Raw genomic sequence first — 17,178 nt, 5'->3', positions numbered from 1 at the left:
CTTAAGGATGGCTGGAAGCAGTGCCGGCACGGCATCAGAGGAGGACTTAAAGCGTGGAGATGCTGTCTCAGGCTAGCCGAGGGCTGTGCTTAAAAGGTCCCGACCCCCACCCCAGACAGACAGTTCTCAGGGGTGCCCCGCTTGCAAAGCAGTCCTGGCTTGGAGTGCCCTGAGTGCCCACACTGGGCACATCACAGCACTCGGCCATCAGCCCGGCTGCACTTGCCACAGGCTACCATCTGGGGAGAGGGGGCAATTGGGGGGCTGCAGGAGAGCTTCCACCCCCAGAAGACCGCAGAGCCAGCCCAGTCCTCCCCATCGGGGGTTCGTACCCCATTCCGCCCTCACCTCCTTCCACTTACCCTTCCCTAGCCCCCCTTCTTATTGATGTACAAAATAAAGATAACGTGTCTTCCAAAATGGAATCTGTCTTTATTGAACAAAACTGGAGGAGACTGGAAAAAGGAGGTGGGAGAGGGGAAGAGAGAGGCTGAGAGAGGGGAAGGCAACTAAAATGATCAGGGATTGGGAACAGGTCCCATATGAAGAGAGGCTAAAGAGACTGGAACTTCTCAGCTTAGAAAAGAGGAGATTGAGGGGGGACAGGATAGAGGTCTCTAAAAGCAGGAGTTGGGTGGAGACGGTGCATACAGAAAAGTTCTTCATTAGTTCCCATAAAGAAGGACTAGAGGACACCAAAGGAAAGGAATGGGTAGCAGGCTTCAAACTAGTAACAGAAAGTTGTTCTTCACAAAGCAAAGAGTCAATCTGTGGAACTCCTTGCTGCAGGAGGCTGTGAAAGCTAGAACTAGAACAGAGTTTAAAGGGAAGTGAGATCAAGTCATGGAGGTTGGGTCCATGGAGTGCTATTAGCCAGGAGGTAGGAGTGGTGTCCCTGCCCAAGGTTTGTGGAAGGCTGGAGAGGGATGGCACAAGACAAATGGCTTGGTCACTGTCTTCGGTCCATCCCCTCCAGGGTCCCTAGGGTTGGCCGCTGTCGGCAAACAGGCTACTGGGCTAGATGGACCTTTGGTCTGACTCAGTATGGCCATTGTAAGCTCAGGGCTCAGGGTCGGGGGTCTCAGTGGACCACCTTGATTCTCTTGCACACCTGCTCCTGGGTGGCCAGGCTGGCAGCTATCCTGCCCAAGCTGGCCACTTTCCTGTGCCTAGTGCGGAGATCTTGGATGAGGTCCACGATGTCTGCACTAGCCCAGGTGGGTGCCCGCCTCTTGCGGTCCTGGGCAAGCTCCTGGGAGCCGCCAGCCTGGTCCCGGGAAGTGGGGGAGGGCTGGGGGGCATCGGGTGGGTGGCTCGAGCTGTGCCAGGTGCAGGGTCTGCTGGCTGGGTGCTGGCAGGCTTGCACCTGGCACAGGCACCGTAGCCAGCCCGTGCCCCTTTAAGGGTTCCGGGGCCGGGAGGGGGGCAGTAGAGTTTCCCTGGTGTTGGCCAGAGTGGCCACCAGGGAAACCTGGGGAGGGCTAGCCTCCCACTAGTTTGAATTAAGGGGCTACACACCCCTTAATTCAAACTAGCTTGTTTGAACTAGGCTTAATCCTCGTGGAATGAGGATTACCTAGTTCGAACTAAGCGCTCCGTTAGTTCGAATTAAATTCGAACTAACAGCGCTAGTGTAGCGCCTATGAAAGTTAGCTCGAACTAACGTCCGTTAGTTTGAACTAACTTTGTAGTGTAGACATACCCTAACCTAATAGTCTATCCTATGTAAAGAATAAAGCTTCTTATTTGCAATGAATGGATTTCTCATGTAAGTAAGAAATATTCACATGAGAAAGGATTTGCGGGGTTGGGCATTCATTTATATAAAGAAAACTTATTCTATTAACTTTTTACTTCTCAGCCTTGCTTTCCTTTAGTAAGTTTTGTATTTAATGAATTGCTCATTGGTCTGATATCCTTATGTCTAAACAAGTTCATTGTCTCTGTACTTGTAAAGCCTTTTCAGTAAATCTTGTGTATATGAAAATTATCATGTGAACATTTATAGCAATATTGTAGGTACACTATGGCATTAAGGGGTTTTTTAAATTTACTATTCATATTCTTTTAATTTGCATAATTTACAATCCAGGTATAAGGAAAAGGACAACCAATGTGTACAGAGAGACCAAGCCCGCAGCAGGACCCCAAGGGTCCTGAAAATCCCCCTGCCCCACCATTACCTTGTTCCTGAAAGTGGGCAATCCTTCCAAGGGAAAAGGGACAAGGAAGAGAGGAGGGACACGGCAAGTGGCAAGGGAGGAGAGGGAAGAGAAGAGGGATATGACTGGCAAGCACCTCATGGAGGGCAAGGAGAAGAGGAACATGGTGAGGAGACTGAGCAAGGAGAAGATGAGACCTGGGGAGGAAAAGTGGCAGACTGCAGGCAGACAAAGTGAGACAAGGAGCTAGTTTCCTGCCAGGGGAAGATATGCTCACCACCCACACTGACTCTAATTATGTGGAGATTTTCCAAAGCATGAGGGACAGCATAAGAGAAAACATGAAGTTGCGTGTTTGAATAGTTAACAAATGGGTGATGGAAGCTGGCATGACTGGCCAATCCACAGTGAGAACTGACATCTCAATAGCAAATGAGTGATGAGAGATGGGGAGGAGACAGGCTGTGAAAAGTGTTGCAAATACAGACAAGCAGCTTATATGTTAAATAAAAAAGAGAAGGAACAGCCAGTGGAGTCACACAGAGGCAAGGCTTAGTCAAATCAATGGGCTAGGGAAATGATCTTTACATTAGTATTCCAAATGAATACATGGAGGGCAAGACTGTATTTTGCAAGGGCAGAGGAAAAAAAGATATACTGCGATAATTGAGATTCAAGATGAGACCTTCAGTGGGAGTTTTAGCAGAGCAGATGGATAGCAAATGCTATATCTTAGAGATGTTATGCAGTAAAAAAATCTGCAAGATGTAAACAGTTTGGATGTGATGTCCTAGATCAGTGATTCTCAATCAGATTTATCCCAGGGACCCCCTGGAATCCCCAACTCACCTCTCATGATTTTGACACTCACAGTTTCTTTCTTTCATGTTATTGTAATAGAAATTTCACAATAGCAATATTTGTGATAACTACGTGAACAATTAAAATATGGACAGCTTACCAGATACTAATGATAAATTGCAGCATTTCTAAGTAATATATGGGGGCATTTGAAGGGATGTTGGAGGGGTGTCTATGTAGTGGGAGGATGCTGGATGGGGAATTTGAGGGTGCCAGAAGAGTATGTGTATACTGGGAGGTGGTATCGGTGGCTCATACATGAGGTGAAAAGCAATGCTGTGCTTCCTGTTATGGTAGCAGGGCAGTTGGCACAGGTTCAGGATTGTGCACCCGTCTGTGCGTCAATGCCTCTCTGTGGCTCTCTGACCCTCCCCTGGCCCTGTCACTCCTCCCAGCCAGGCTCTGAGGCTCTGCAACCCACTTTTCTTTCCTGGCAGACTTGATGGGCAGAATCTGATAGTTGCAAGGCAGGAACCAGAGGTGACTGTTTAAGAATGTTCAGGGGTAGGGGCTGGACCAGTCTGCATGGGGGAGAAGGCTTGGGAATAGAGCACCACCCCCACTCCCTGACTTACCTTAGTGGGCGCCAGCAGCCAGGAAGGAGAAGCAGCCCGATATAGCAGTGGATGGGGATCTTAGCATTGCAGCCAGCAGCTCTGCTGCTTTCTCCCTTCTCACACAGTGAGTGCAGCTGAGGGGGAGCTGCTCCCTCCTCACCATTCTGTGTCCTGGCAAGAGGTGGTCCAAAGCCTTTTCTGCACCCAATACCCTGTGGGTCAGAGTCAGTGGCAGCTCATCCTGATGGGTTCCCATAGAAAGCAGAAATCTGGCAGGGTGGGGGGCCACATAATCTTGCCCTCTCCCACATTGCCTCTGAGAGGGACCAATCATAGAAGATTAGTGTTGGAAGAAACCTCAGGGGGTCATTGTCCAATCTCCTGCTCAACTCTAATTAAATCATATATAAATTGGCAGACCCCCTTGATTATAGTGATGGACCACAGATTGAGAACCACTGACCTAGAGAACTTGAAGTTGAAGATGATGCTTTGGTTACAGGTTTAAGTGACAGGCAGGATGGCAGTGTTGTCCACAGTGATCGAAAAAACAGGCAGCAAGGACTCCTTGGAACAGAAGCTGAGACAGAAGATTGGAAGTTCTCTTTTAGCCAGGTTTAGTTTAAACTGGTGGCTGGACATCCACAAGGAGATGTCAGAGGCAGGCTGAGATTTTGCTTTGGGCAACGGGAGACATGTCTGGAGAGGAGAGGTAAGCCTGAGAGTTGACAGTATAGGGATGATATCTGAAATTGTGTTTGTGAACACTCTTACCCAAAAATAAGCAGCAGAGAAAGCTGAGAGAAGGATCAATGATGGATTCCTGTGGAACCCCACAGAAAGTTGGAAGGGAAATAAGGAGGATCCTCCAAAGGAGATGTTTAAGATACAATTAGAGAAGTAGGAAGAGAATCAGGAAATGACAACGTCACAAAAGGCAAGGTAGGACATATTACAAGTGGAGGAGCACGGATATTGTTGAAGGCATCTGGCAGATCAAAGAAGGATGAGGATGGAGTCCTGGTTCTGAGCTTTAGCTAGGAAAAGATCAATAGAAACCTTGATGAGGATAGTTTCAATTGAGTCTAAAAGGCAAATTCCAGGTTGGACACAGTTTAGCATGGAATTGGAGAGGAATTCCAGGCAGTGATTGTAAACAGCATATTCTCTGATCTTAAGGATGAACTGGTGAAGAAAGATGGGGGTGGTAGTTGGAGAGACAAGTGGATTCCAGTATCTTTTTTTTTTTTAAGATGTGAGAGACCAAAGCACACATGCATCATAAAGAGAAAAAGCCAAAGCATAGTGAGAGATTAACAAAATAGTTAAGAAAGGGGATGAGAGTGGGCACAAGGGGCATTAGGAAATGGATTTTTGACATTCAATTCGGTTAAAGTTTGAGAAGACGAGCTGTTGATTTAGGAAGATAGCAGAACTGAAAGAAGAGAGACTGAATTTGTAATGGAGGAAGTCAGCTTCATCATGGGATTTCCTCCAAGAAGGCTTTTCAGTGAGACAACAGGAGCAGAAGAAACAAATGGTGGAGGTCAGGTGATCCTCCTTTGCTCACCAGCACAGACTACCTATATTATGGATAATGGAGCAGGAGGAAAAGCAGCCACTACCAGACAGTCACATCTTCTCCTGCTCAAGGGGACAGGGAGTGAGCATGCAGGAATTAGGAACGGGTGGAGCTTTTGCTCATCTCCCACCCCAATGTATAAACTAGCGTAGTTCAGCCACTGCAGGGAGGAGAGTGGGTGAGGTAAACTGCACCAAGAAAGGGGCTAGAATAGATTACTCCTCCATGGAGAAAGGGGTCAAACTGTGAGCCACTATTCAATCACTGATTTGCTGCTAGGAAGTCCTAGTATTCTATGATTCTATGAAGGGAAAGTATGAGCTACCCCCTAATAAAGGCAGATTGCAGAGTGCCAGTCCACCCCTGCAGGAAGAGAAGGTTACAGTGATGTTCTCCATTAAACTGCTAAAGTACATTGTACTTCTGTTTTCATTGTTATAGCAGTAACAAAATAGCACTGAGGCAATTTTTTCTGGCTCTTGAATTTCAACACCCATTAGATCACATAATAAGATATTCTATTGTCACTGCCTTCTCTTAAGTCACACACTCAAGTCCTGAGAGACCTTACTGAGAGCTAGTTTTATTGTTCATTTTGCAGCTCTGAAAATGATTTAAATTAAATTGTATGTGGCAATGAAATGCCTTACAGCTCAATGTAACTATACAGTACAGTACCTTCTCAATGAAATACATTAATGGCTCTTTGCCACGGGGAACAGGTGGCTCCCAGCTGAGTACAACATATGTTTTGCTGGTTTCTGAAGCATGTACATTGGTAGGAGGTCCTGGAATCTGAACATCGCCTGGAGGAGTAATAAACTGAGTCAGTGTTAAACCACAGATTAACCCCAGGTCAGCATTTATGCTACAGCTCATCTTTCTGAACTCAGTGCATTGAAAGTCTATTAAGGGCTAGAATATCAACTTTACAGTTTAATAGCTTGCATCATTTCTATTTTGAGGTACTAAGCAAGCAAATTACTAACAGGGTATTTTCACAACCAAAATAAAATATTCCATAGCATGTGTCTCTCATGATTTTCCCTTGATCATGTTTGAATTAATTTAATCTGCTGTGCCAATGCCTTGGCAAAACATATTCCCTATATGCAAAGAAGAGAGATGTTTGATCAAACTGATGAGTCCAACAGTTACTATAGAAAATTGAACCCCCAAGGAGGATTCACTCAAAAGTCTGGAGAATCTAAAGACAAAAGGTGCTTAAAATAAAGTGGGAAGAAAATAAGTATTCATGATATCTTCTACAATATGGATGGTATCACCAGCCAATGTAAATTTAAAAAGCACTAAAAGCTCAGGATCAGGGGAGTGCAAATTAAGTGTACAGCCATCTTGTTCCTTTCTTCACAAGCCATCATGCCTACTGGGATCAGTTGGCATGCAGCAGTGACATGGCCTCACACTTTTTCCATTGTCACACTAAAAGGCTTCAAGGAAGGTGGCAAAGAGCCAGTGTAGCTCTGTGCCCACTTGAAGGAATACTAAACAGCCCTTTTAGGGCAGCTTTAGGACAGTTCAGTGTCATTGTCAGACTAAGATCTATCTTGATAGAATAACATGCTGGTGTAATGAGGAGCAGGACTAAGGCCTATCAATATTATATTTGTCTGGCTCTGAATAAGATGCCAACTGGCAAAAAGTTCAGGAATGGTAATTTAACAGACATCCATAAACATCCTGCTCCCCCTGAATTAAAATATTCAGTGTAAGGGAGATTTTGTTTGTAGGTTTTAAACATATTTTATGACATTTTCTTTTCCTAAGTCCAAGCATAGTGCATAGATAAATGCCTACAATTTGGAATTTAAAAAAGAGAGCAAGAGAAAATGTCTCTCCAGATGGCAATATTAATCATGAAAGTAAACATTTAGATGACTCTGAGCAATATTACTAGAAATGAGAGAAAAAACGAGTCTGTTAAGTATACTTGAAGTATCTTTTATGATACTTTTTCCCCCAATCAAAATCAGAAGCTTTGAAGTTTGCATCTAACGATTGTCATCATTTATTGTTGTTTGCAATGTATTTTAATTTGTTTGCATTCAACACATTGATCTGCTGAGTTTATAACACTTGCTGAAGTCTCATAAATAAAATTATTTTAAGCTCTAAGAGATCTATTTTCATCACAATTTATAAGGATTGAGACAAGAGGATATGAACATCAGGAAAGTACATAGCTAAATTCATACAGTGTTATATAAATATTCACCCCTTAGAATTCCAAGGCTGACATCATCTGTTATGTAATATTGAACTGGTAAAACTAACAACCTCTGTTTACAGATTGCAAGAATATCCGACAATGGTAGGGATAAATTTTGTGATCTAAGGTACCACGTTTTTAAAGCTGGCCTCCAATTTTGCAGATTTAAGTAATTAGGTTATAATTAATAGCATTTTGGGTACGTCTACACTACAGCACTAATTCGAAATAACTTAGTTCGAATTAGTTAATTCGAACTAAGCTAATTCAAACTAACGCGTCTAGAACTAAAAACTAGTTCGAAATAGCATTTTGCTAATTCGAACTAGCATGTCCACATTAAGTGGACCCTGAACCGGGCTTAAGGATGGCTGGAAGCAGTGCCGGCAGGGCATCAGAGGAGGACTTAGAGCGTGGAGATGCTGTCTCAGGCTAGCCGAGGGCTGCGCTTAAAGGGACCAGACCCCCACCCCAGACAGACAGTTCTCAGGGGTGCCCCGCTTGCAAAGCAGTCCTGGCCTGGAGTGCCCGGAGTGCCCACACTGGGCACATCACAGCATTTGGACATCAGACCAGCTGCACTTGCCCCAGGCTGCCATCTGGGGAGAGGGGGCAATTGGGAGGCTGCAGGAGAGCTTCCACCCCCAGAAGCCCACAGAGCCAGCCCAGTCCTCCCCATCGGGGGCTCGTACCCCATTCCTCCCTCACCTCCTTCCACTTACCCTTCCCTAGCCCCTTTTCTTGATGTACAAAATAAAGGACAATTGTGTTCAAAAATAGAATCTGTCTTTATTGAACAAAACTGGGGGAGACTGGAAAAAGGAGGTGGGAGAGGAGAAGAGAGAGGCTGGGAGAGGGGAGGGCAACTACAATGATCAGGGGTTGGGAACAGGTCCCATATGAAGAGAGGCTAAAGAGACTGGGACTTTTCAGCTTAGAAAAGAGGAGACGGAGGGGGGAAAGGATAGAGGTCTCTAAAAGCAGGAGTTGGGTGCAGAGGGTCCATCCAGAAAAGTTCTTCATTAGTTCCCATAAAGAAGGACTAGAGGACACCAAAGGAAAGGAATGGGTAGCAGGCTTCAAACTAGTAACAGAAAGTTGTTCTTCACAAAGCAAAGAGTCAACCTGTGGAACTCCTTGCTGCAGGAGGCTATAAAGGCTAGAACTAAAACAGAGTTTAAAGAGAAGTGAGATCAAGTGATGGAGGTTGGGTCCATGGAGTGCTATTAGCCAGGGGGTAGGAGTGGTGTCCCTGCCCAAGGTTTGTGGAAAGCTGGAGAGGGATGGTACGAGACAAATGGCTTGGTCACTGTCTTCGGTCCATCCCCTCCAGGGTCCCTAGCGTGGGCCTCTGTTGGCAGACAGGCTACTGGGCTAGATGGACCTTTGGTCTGACCCAGGACGGCCACAGTAAGCTCAGGGCTCAGGGTCGGGGGTCTCAGTGGACCCCCTTGATTTTCATGCACACCTGCTCCTGGGTGGCCAGGCTGGCAGCTCTCCTGCCCTAGACGGCTACTTTCCTGTGCCTAGTGCGGAGATCATGGACGAGGTCCACGATATCCGCACTAGCCCAGGCAGGTGCCCGCCTCTTGCAGTCCTGGGCAAGCTCCCGGGAGCCGCCAGCCTGGTCCCGGGAAGAGGGGGAGGGCTGGGGGGCATCGGGTGGGTGGCTCGAGCCGTGCCAGGTGCAGGGTCTGTTAGCTGGGTGCTGGCAGGCTTTCACCTGGCACGGGCACTGTAGCCAGCCCGTGCCCCTTTAAGGGTTCCGGGGCCGGGAGGGGGGCAGGAGAGTTTCCCTGGTGTTGGCCAGAGTGGCCACCAGGGAAACCTGGGGAGGGCTAGCCTCCCACTAGTTCGAATTAAGGGGCTACACACCCCTTAATTCGAACTAGCTAGTTCGAACTAGGCTTAATCCTCGTAAAATAAGGTTTTCCTAGTTCGAACTAAGCTCTCCGCTAGTTCGAATTAAATTCGAACTAGCGGAGCGCTAGTGTAGCACCTATCAAAGTTAGTTCGAACTAACATCCGTTAGTTCGAACTAACTCTGTAGTGTAGACATACCCTTCGATAGTTATATTCCTGGCTAACACTCACAATCAGATATTCAGAAATCCAAATGTCATTGCTAGTGCCTGCAAAATTAAAAATACAAAACTCTGGGGCAGGTTATTTCTCAAATAAATTGAGTAGAGTTGCACTAGTTTAAAACCAGTATAAGCGAAGCCCTCTGATTCTGTGATCTGGTGTAACAATAAGGGCTGTCAATTAATTACAGGCAACTCAAGTGATTAACATGAAACAAATTAATTGTGACTTTTTAAAAATCTAGTTAATCGATTTTAATTGTACTATTAAACAATAATAGAATACCAATTTAAATTTACTATAAATATTTGATTGTTTTTCTACATTCTGAAATATATTCAGTTCAATCAGAACACAGAATACAAAGTGTATAGTGCTAACTTTATATTATTATTTTTATTACAAATATTTTCTCTGTTAAAAAAACAGAAGAAACAATATTTACTCAATTTATCTCATATAAATTCTGTAGCACAATCTACTTATTGTGAAAATGCAAATTACAAATATAGAATTATTTGTATTACATAATTGCATTCAAAAACAAAGTAAAATTTTAAAATCTACAAGTCCACATAGTCCTACTTCTTGTTCAACCAATTGCTAAGACAAACAAGTGTATTTACATTTACAGGAGACAATACTGCCTTCTTATTTACAGTGTCACCTGGGGTATGTCTACACTGCAGAGTTTTTCCCAAAAAAACAGCAATTTTTCTGCTATTGTGTTCTTTTGACAGAAGGTTGAGGGGTTTTCCCCACAGAGGTAAACCTCTTTCTATGATGAAGAAGACTTTTTCCAAAAAAAAGCCTTTTTGGAAAAAAGCACATGTGGACGCAGAAGAGAGTGGGTTTTCTTGAAAGAAGAGGCCACCTAGGAAAAAGCACAGGTGCCCTGGTGGCCACTCTGTCCACAGCAATCACAACTGAAATGCGAGATAGCGTCCAGTCAATGTGGACACTATCTTTCGAAAAAGCAGATCACTTTTTCGTCGTGCTTTTGCTATGTAGACCCTCTCTTTCGAAAAAAGTTTTTCTGGAATATCTCTTCCAGAAAAACTTCTTTTGACAGAAGCTTACAGTCTAGATGTGTCCCTAAAAGTTACAGCAGACAGGTGTGGACCAATACACCTTCATTTTCATCTTCTGAGTTAGAAGCCACCAACAAAAGGTTGATTTTCTTTTTTGGTGGTTTGGGTTCTGTAGTAAATTCATTGGAATGAGAAGTTTGCCTTTGTTGATCTTGTCTTAGACTTGCACTCCTAAATATCTCCATTTATTTAATTCTATTATGAGTTGGCTCACTAGGTGGATTATTTTTTCAATATGTCATGTTTCTAATTATAATCTTAGATTCCTTGAATATCAACAGATGAAATGAAATCATGGTAGAGCTACATACCTTCCAGGTCATCCTGATATATTACAATTTCTTTGCCTCCATCCAGATGAACAGCTGTAGACCAAAACATTCATTTACAGTTAGTTCCCCGTGCAAATGTAGTATATTTACAAATTATGGAGATTATCTTTTATCATTGCCCATGAACATTTTTCTATATCTCCACTTTTGTGTAGTTTTGCATCTCTTTTCTGATGCACAGTCTTGTGTAGTGACTGCTGTCTCAAATCTGGTATGAGTGCTTTGTACATGTGCCTTCTCATTGATTGTTACACACCGATTCTGCCACCTTTACTCACACTGACTAGTACTCATTCAGGAGTAATAAAGGACTATCTAAAGATTAACTGAAAAACAAGGGATTATATTCTTAATGGATAGAATCAATGCTGGTCATGAATGTGAGTGATGCATAGCATATTACAAAGAACAAGTGAATGTTTGGTCTTCATAAGGGATGAAATTCACCCTTGGACAGAAAGCCAGTACAAAACAGAACTTAAGTAAGTTGTCAGAAATCCATAACCTTTGTGCTGACCCTTTTGCATAGTGCTAAATTTCAGCCAACAGAATGCTGATCTAACTACTCTCCAGGTGGCACCATGACCTATACCTGGAGCAGCACTGACAATGTTCCCTTACAAACCAGAAATGTGTGAGACAAAGGAGTACTCACAGTGTGATAATAGGGGAGCAATATGAAGCCAATGACTTGCCTCCTCCTGTAACTACTGCAGGATTTTACTGAGAATGAATTCAAACAACAAGCAAATTTCATTCAGCTACCACAGACATATTGAGTATTATTTTCAAAAATAACTTTGACTTTTAAAGATATTAAAAATGCTGATCCAATCGGCAACACACCACCTTTGGAATGAGATATAAGGCCAGGTTTGTAAAGCTAATATTTAGGCACTAAATACTTTCCAAAATCTGGCCCTTATACGTTTCAAAATAAAGTAGAACAATTTCTAAATACCTTTCGAAATCTGGCCTGTGTGCGTTTGAAAATATTACCCATTATGCCTGAAGCATCCCTTTTCTAGTTACAAATTTTGCAAGTATATGTAAATGAACTGGCACCTTTTGACTCTTGATGAGTCACCTGTATGGACCTTGCTGTCACAGAGGTCATGCCTTCATTATAATTAGCAAGTAGAGGAGTTCAGGAAAAGAATAGAAATTGAAAACCAGCTCTGAAATGAAGAGATTAGTGCTGCCCAATTGGCTACATGCCTAATAGAACCAGAAAATATAACCTTTCTTTATAATATTACAGTGTAAATGTGGAACAGATTCTTAGTTGTTAGGTTACCTACTTTGTAATCTGTCCAGGTCAACAGGATCAAGAGCTGCAACTGCTTCAGATATTCTAGATGGTCTGCTGATACCTGCCTTGTTCACCGCTCTCACACGGAATATGTAAGATCGTCCCTCAAATAGTCCGGTTACAGGGTATTTGCAGATTTTTACTGGAGCATCATTGCACTGGATCCAGTTTTCAGTACCCACTTCACACCTTTGAGTCAGAAAAGAAGATCATTTATGAGGGTGCAGAAATGAGTGTGTGCAATTAGTATTGTGCCTACTAACAGACTGCCAGATCTACAGCTGATTTAAATCAGTGTAGCACCACTGATTTCCGTGGGGCAACCCTGGCTGATGCCAGCAGTGTATGTGGCCCATAATATTTTATTACGGAAAGAAAATCAGTTGTGTTTTATCAAAGGGAACATTATAATAGATTATACACTTAATGGGTGAAAATCACCCATTTCTACACATCACATCAGTCTTATGCCTTATTTTGAGTATATAAATGGAACTTAAATAGTCCATAGACATTGTAGCGATCTCAACAGTGTGTTGAATTTCACCCAAATGACTGCCATTTTAAAATCAACATTTGCCTACAGTTCCCAGAAATCTGGGAGATAGGATATAACTAGTGTATCAGCTGTACCAATGTGGCAACAGTGGGTAAATTGTTATTTTCAATATAGAATACTATATATATTGAAATTAAAGCAGTGATCTTTGTGTGGATCATACATTGCTACTTTTAACATTAAGGATAAGATGCTGGTTGTGACTACAGCTGAAGAGCATTCATTGCAGCTCAGCCTTTGGTTCCCCTCACCCTGAGCTGCCTGTCCTGGACAGGACTTCTAACATAAGGAGCTATCATATTGGCTTAAACTTCCAGCTGAGTAGCCCCTTGAATTGATGAGTCCTTGTCTGGAATACACAAGTATCAGTAACATGATGGAGAAGGAGGCATGGCTGGAGCACTGCTTCACTCAATGGTCTCCAACAACTGGAACTTGTGGGCTGTTCCAGCAATGTCCAAATTAGACCAGCCCTAAGGCTCCTCTAAATTGGGAACTATGCTGTCCCTAGTACTATAGACCCAGTATTAGTATTCAGGGCATTAAAATGGTGACTTTTTTCAGTACATAAGTGCTCATACACAAAAAACACAAATGTAAACACACATATACACACCTATCAACAAAATATCCTATGACTGGACTCTCGCTGGCTGTATTTGGTGGTTTCCAGGTTACAATGACATAATCTCTGTTAGCATCATAGTATTTAACATCCATTGGTGCTCCTGGTGCTCCCGCAATTAATGCATCAGCATCTAGATCAGAAAAAAAAATCAAATCAGAATCGACTACCATACATTTCGGGTGAGTCTAGACTGGCAAGAAAATTTGTCAGCTGTCTACACTCACCGCTTGAATTTGCACAAGAGCACTGACGTTCTAATGTAAGAATTCAGTGTTTCTTGCGCAAATACTTTGACGCTCCCACTCAGGGATAAGCCCTCTTTGCAAGAATACTTGCGCAAGAGGGCCAGTGTAGAAAGGCACCTTAATTTTTTGCGCAAGAAAGCCCGATGGCTAAAATGGCCATCGGAACTTTCTTGCGCAAAAGCACGTCTATACCGGGCACGGATGCTTTTGTGCAAAATTACTTTTTGCACAAAAGCATCCGTGCCAATCTAGACGCTCTTTTGCGGAAATACTTTTAATGGAAAAACTTTAAGGTCTGGAGAGAGACTCCATTGTTATATCACAACAAAGATGAATTATACAGATTGTCCCATGCATCACAGTACTACTCTTTTTTTATGCCAGTGAGACTCCAATGGTTTCCATGAAGTTACCCTGGAGTAGCACAGTGGAGAATCAAGCCCAGGAGATCTACCAATAGGTTTAAACACCTTGGTATAGATTTTGGGAAGTAGTAAAGGATATTCGGCACCAATTCTCACTGACTTTCAAAGGGAGTTGAGCACCTAAGTAACTTTGGTGCTTCTGAAATCTCACCCCTCAGAAAGATGGATTTCAGTCACTCCTACGTCAGAGAGAGGTACTTACTGAAGAGCATGTGAGCAGGACAAAGACATTTCCTAAGGTTATTTAGCATGTGAGCGTTTGCTATATTTCTAAGGTTACTTCTGTATTCAAATATTGAGATACACTCCTAAGTAACTGACGTTTCTTAGCTGAGACACCTGTGTGTGGCCTGATCCTGAGAAGTGTTGAGCACCCACAACTCTTATATGAAACCTGTTAAGAGGTAGAGTTCTCACCCTGCTAGGAAAGGTGTATACCCATATAGGATATACTGTACTCCAAACTTCCTCTTTCCTGGCTCTGTCCTTACTGATGATGGAAACAACAACAACCAAGTAGAAACCTCAATCTAAACTTCTTCCAAAGCATTGATTGCTCCTAAAGCTTTCTCTGCATATTCTCAGAGAGATACTGCACCTCAAGAAAAATCGACCTGCTGAAGTAATGATGCTGTTTTTATGCAGGGTTCTAGCACCTGCATTTCGGGTGACTCAGAGAAGTCCTATATCTCTGTCCACAACCAGCTACCCTATTACAATGACAATGGTGTTTAGAGGCAGATGCTCAGAACCAATCCTCAATATGATACCAGTCTTTCAAAGTTTAGAATGATAGGTCTGGTTGAACCCTTATGTTATATATACGGAGGCTAATTTCTACCATTAGATCACAGCTAATGTGAAAAGGGGGCTCTGGTATACCCCTGCCAGTTTGTCTCCCCTTGGTATGCATCTTGTAAAGGCTCTCCATAAGTCCAAGGACCTGTGATTGGGAAGAGGTGAAAGTATAGGTGAGCCAAAGAATATGCTCATCATCCACCTACCTACACAACGGAGATTCCCCAAGAAAGCTAATATGCTTTCCATGATTTTTTCCCTTTTCAAGTTGGATTTCACTCCCAGGGAGAGGACTTGGTACAAGGAAGCCTGTGACGGGGTGAGGCAACCCCGCACTAAAGGTGCCCCCCCCCCCCCCCGCGAGGCAGGGAGAAGCGGCACGGCTTTTCTCGCCGCTGCCGAGGACGCGGTCGGCGGGGTAGCCAGGTTGCACCGCTCGGCAGACGGCTTAGCCGGCGCGGCCCCGAGCAACGTGGGGGGTGAGAGGGTGAGGCAACCCCGCACCGAGGGTGCCCCCCCCAGCGGGGCAGAAAGAAGCACCGCCGCTGAGGATGCGGTCGGCGGGGCAACCAGGACGCGCCGCCCGGCAGGCAGCTTCACGAACGCGGTCCCGAGCACCACGGGAGAAGGACCCCCCGCGCTAGGGTTGGCAGGGGCAACGGGGGAGGAACGCCACCCCACCAGCCTCAGCGCGGGCGGCCCCGCAGACGCCCCCAGTCAGCCCTATTCCCCACTACTGCCGGCGGCAAGAAGGACGCCGGGGGTGAGTAGAGACAGCTGGGAAGGAGAAGGTGGAGCTGCGGGTGAACGCAGGTGCAGATGTTCTGGATGGGCGGGGGCGGCACCCTCCCCAGGTATAAAACCAGCAAAGTCAGAAGAAGAAGGGGGAGGTGAGGAGGAGGACGTCGGAGGAAGGGACTGAGAGGCACGAAGAGGCAGCCGGCTGGTGACAAGCCGGCTGGTGAGCGGGACAAGCCGGCTGGTGAGCGGACGAACGAGGGCGTGAGGAAGCAGCCCAGGGCGGGTGTACTGGAGCCCGTGGGCTGATGTGCTGAGGCTCCGTGCCCCATCAGCCAGGCTGGGGGAGAGAGGAGCGTCTCCCCTGCCTTAGGGCCCTGGGCTGGGGTCTGGAGGGAGGGAGGGCCCGGACCGCCCTCACCTCCTCGCTCGAGGGATCATCTGGGCAACTAAAGGGAGTGTGACGGACCCGGCGGGGTCCGCACTAGAGGAGGGGACGGGACTCCCCCTTCCGCCGGAAAAACCGGCCGGAAAAACCCGGAGTCAGGGCAGCGGCAAGCCCAAACCGGGGCACCCCGCCGGAACCGGGGGAGGGCGCGGACCGAGCCGAAGCGGCCAGCCCGCCCGCCCCGGCTTGCGGCCCCGAACAAGGCACGGGCCCATGCCGGGGCGAGGGCGGGGGCGGCGGCGTTGTGCGGGTGGGGCGGAGCGCCCGGACGTCACTCCCCGGTGCCCATAAAGGTGGTGGATGGGCAGCAGGAGGGGGGGGTAGGAACGAGGAGGTGGCGGCCCTGGCTTCCAGGGGCACCAAGTTCCCGGCCCCCCAGGCGACCAGGAAGGACGGCGTCGGCAGCTGGCGGCTCGCACTGGGACGGACCCGGAGACTCTGGCGCGGTGAGTGAACCCCGACCTGCCCCATCTCCGGGGCAGGCCAGCAGGGAATGGAAGGAGCCCGAGGCAGGGCCCTTTTGGCGCCTGTGGGCGGATGAGTTGAGGGCTGCCGCCCCGTCCGTCGTGGAGGGCGACGTTTAGGCGCCAAACTCCACTTAGGGCCTCGGGCTGGGATCCGGTGGTGAGGGAGGGCCCAGGTCCCCCGCTCCCCCATCCTCCCTGCAACCCTCGAGAGCTAGGAACTGGGTGGACTGGACCAGCAGAGGAACCATCCAAGGACCAAGACCCCACTCCCTTTTCCCCAACCACGCCATAACCCGCCCTCTCCCTCCGGCCGGAGGAGGGGGCCCGGACTCGGGGTTCGCCGAACCCTCTCTGCCGTCACTGGTCGGGAGGTGATCGCACCCTCAACAGGCCCTGCCAACGAACCCTGGGGTCAGGGACGAGGAGGGCAAACGAAGGCGGAGGGTCCGTGGAGCCCCTCCGCCCTCGGCTCAGTGCGAAGCCAAAAAGGGAGGGGGCGCGAGACGCTCGCACCCGTAAACCCGCCACAGGGAGGGTTGACCGGGCGCCGCTTTATGGAGACCGGGAGCGTCTGGGACGGCAACCGGGGCAGCGGGGCTGCCCAGAGCGGGGTGAGCCTGTGGACCCCGTAACAAAGCCCCACTAGCCTGGCTCCAGT

The 17,178-nt window shown here is 46.5% G+C and overlaps 1 protein-coding gene across 1 annotated transcript in view; it reads right to left on the bottom strand.

Moving 5' to 3' along the window:
* MYOM2 (myomesin 2) overlaps window positions 1-17,178 on the bottom strand; it is a 106,345-nt gene that overhangs the window by 55,923 nt on the left and 33,244 nt on the right. Inside the window, 4 exon segments of the mRNA XM_006137769.5 lie at window positions 5,841-5,968; window positions 10,880-10,933; window positions 12,202-12,401; window positions 13,388-13,529. Of these exon segments, the coding sequence (XP_006137831.3) occupies window positions 5,841-5,968; window positions 10,880-10,933; window positions 12,202-12,401; window positions 13,388-13,529 (524 nt within the window).

This window comes from Pelodiscus sinensis, chromosome 3 (genome assembly GCF_052426305.1).
Source record: "Pelodiscus sinensis isolate ZL-2025 chromosome 3, ASM5242630v1, whole genome shotgun sequence".
NCBI lineage: Eukaryota > Metazoa > Chordata > Testudines > Trionychidae > Pelodiscus > Pelodiscus sinensis.
The sequence above is the reverse complement of the archived record's forward strand: the minus strand, read 5'-3'. Positions and strand labels throughout refer to the sequence as shown.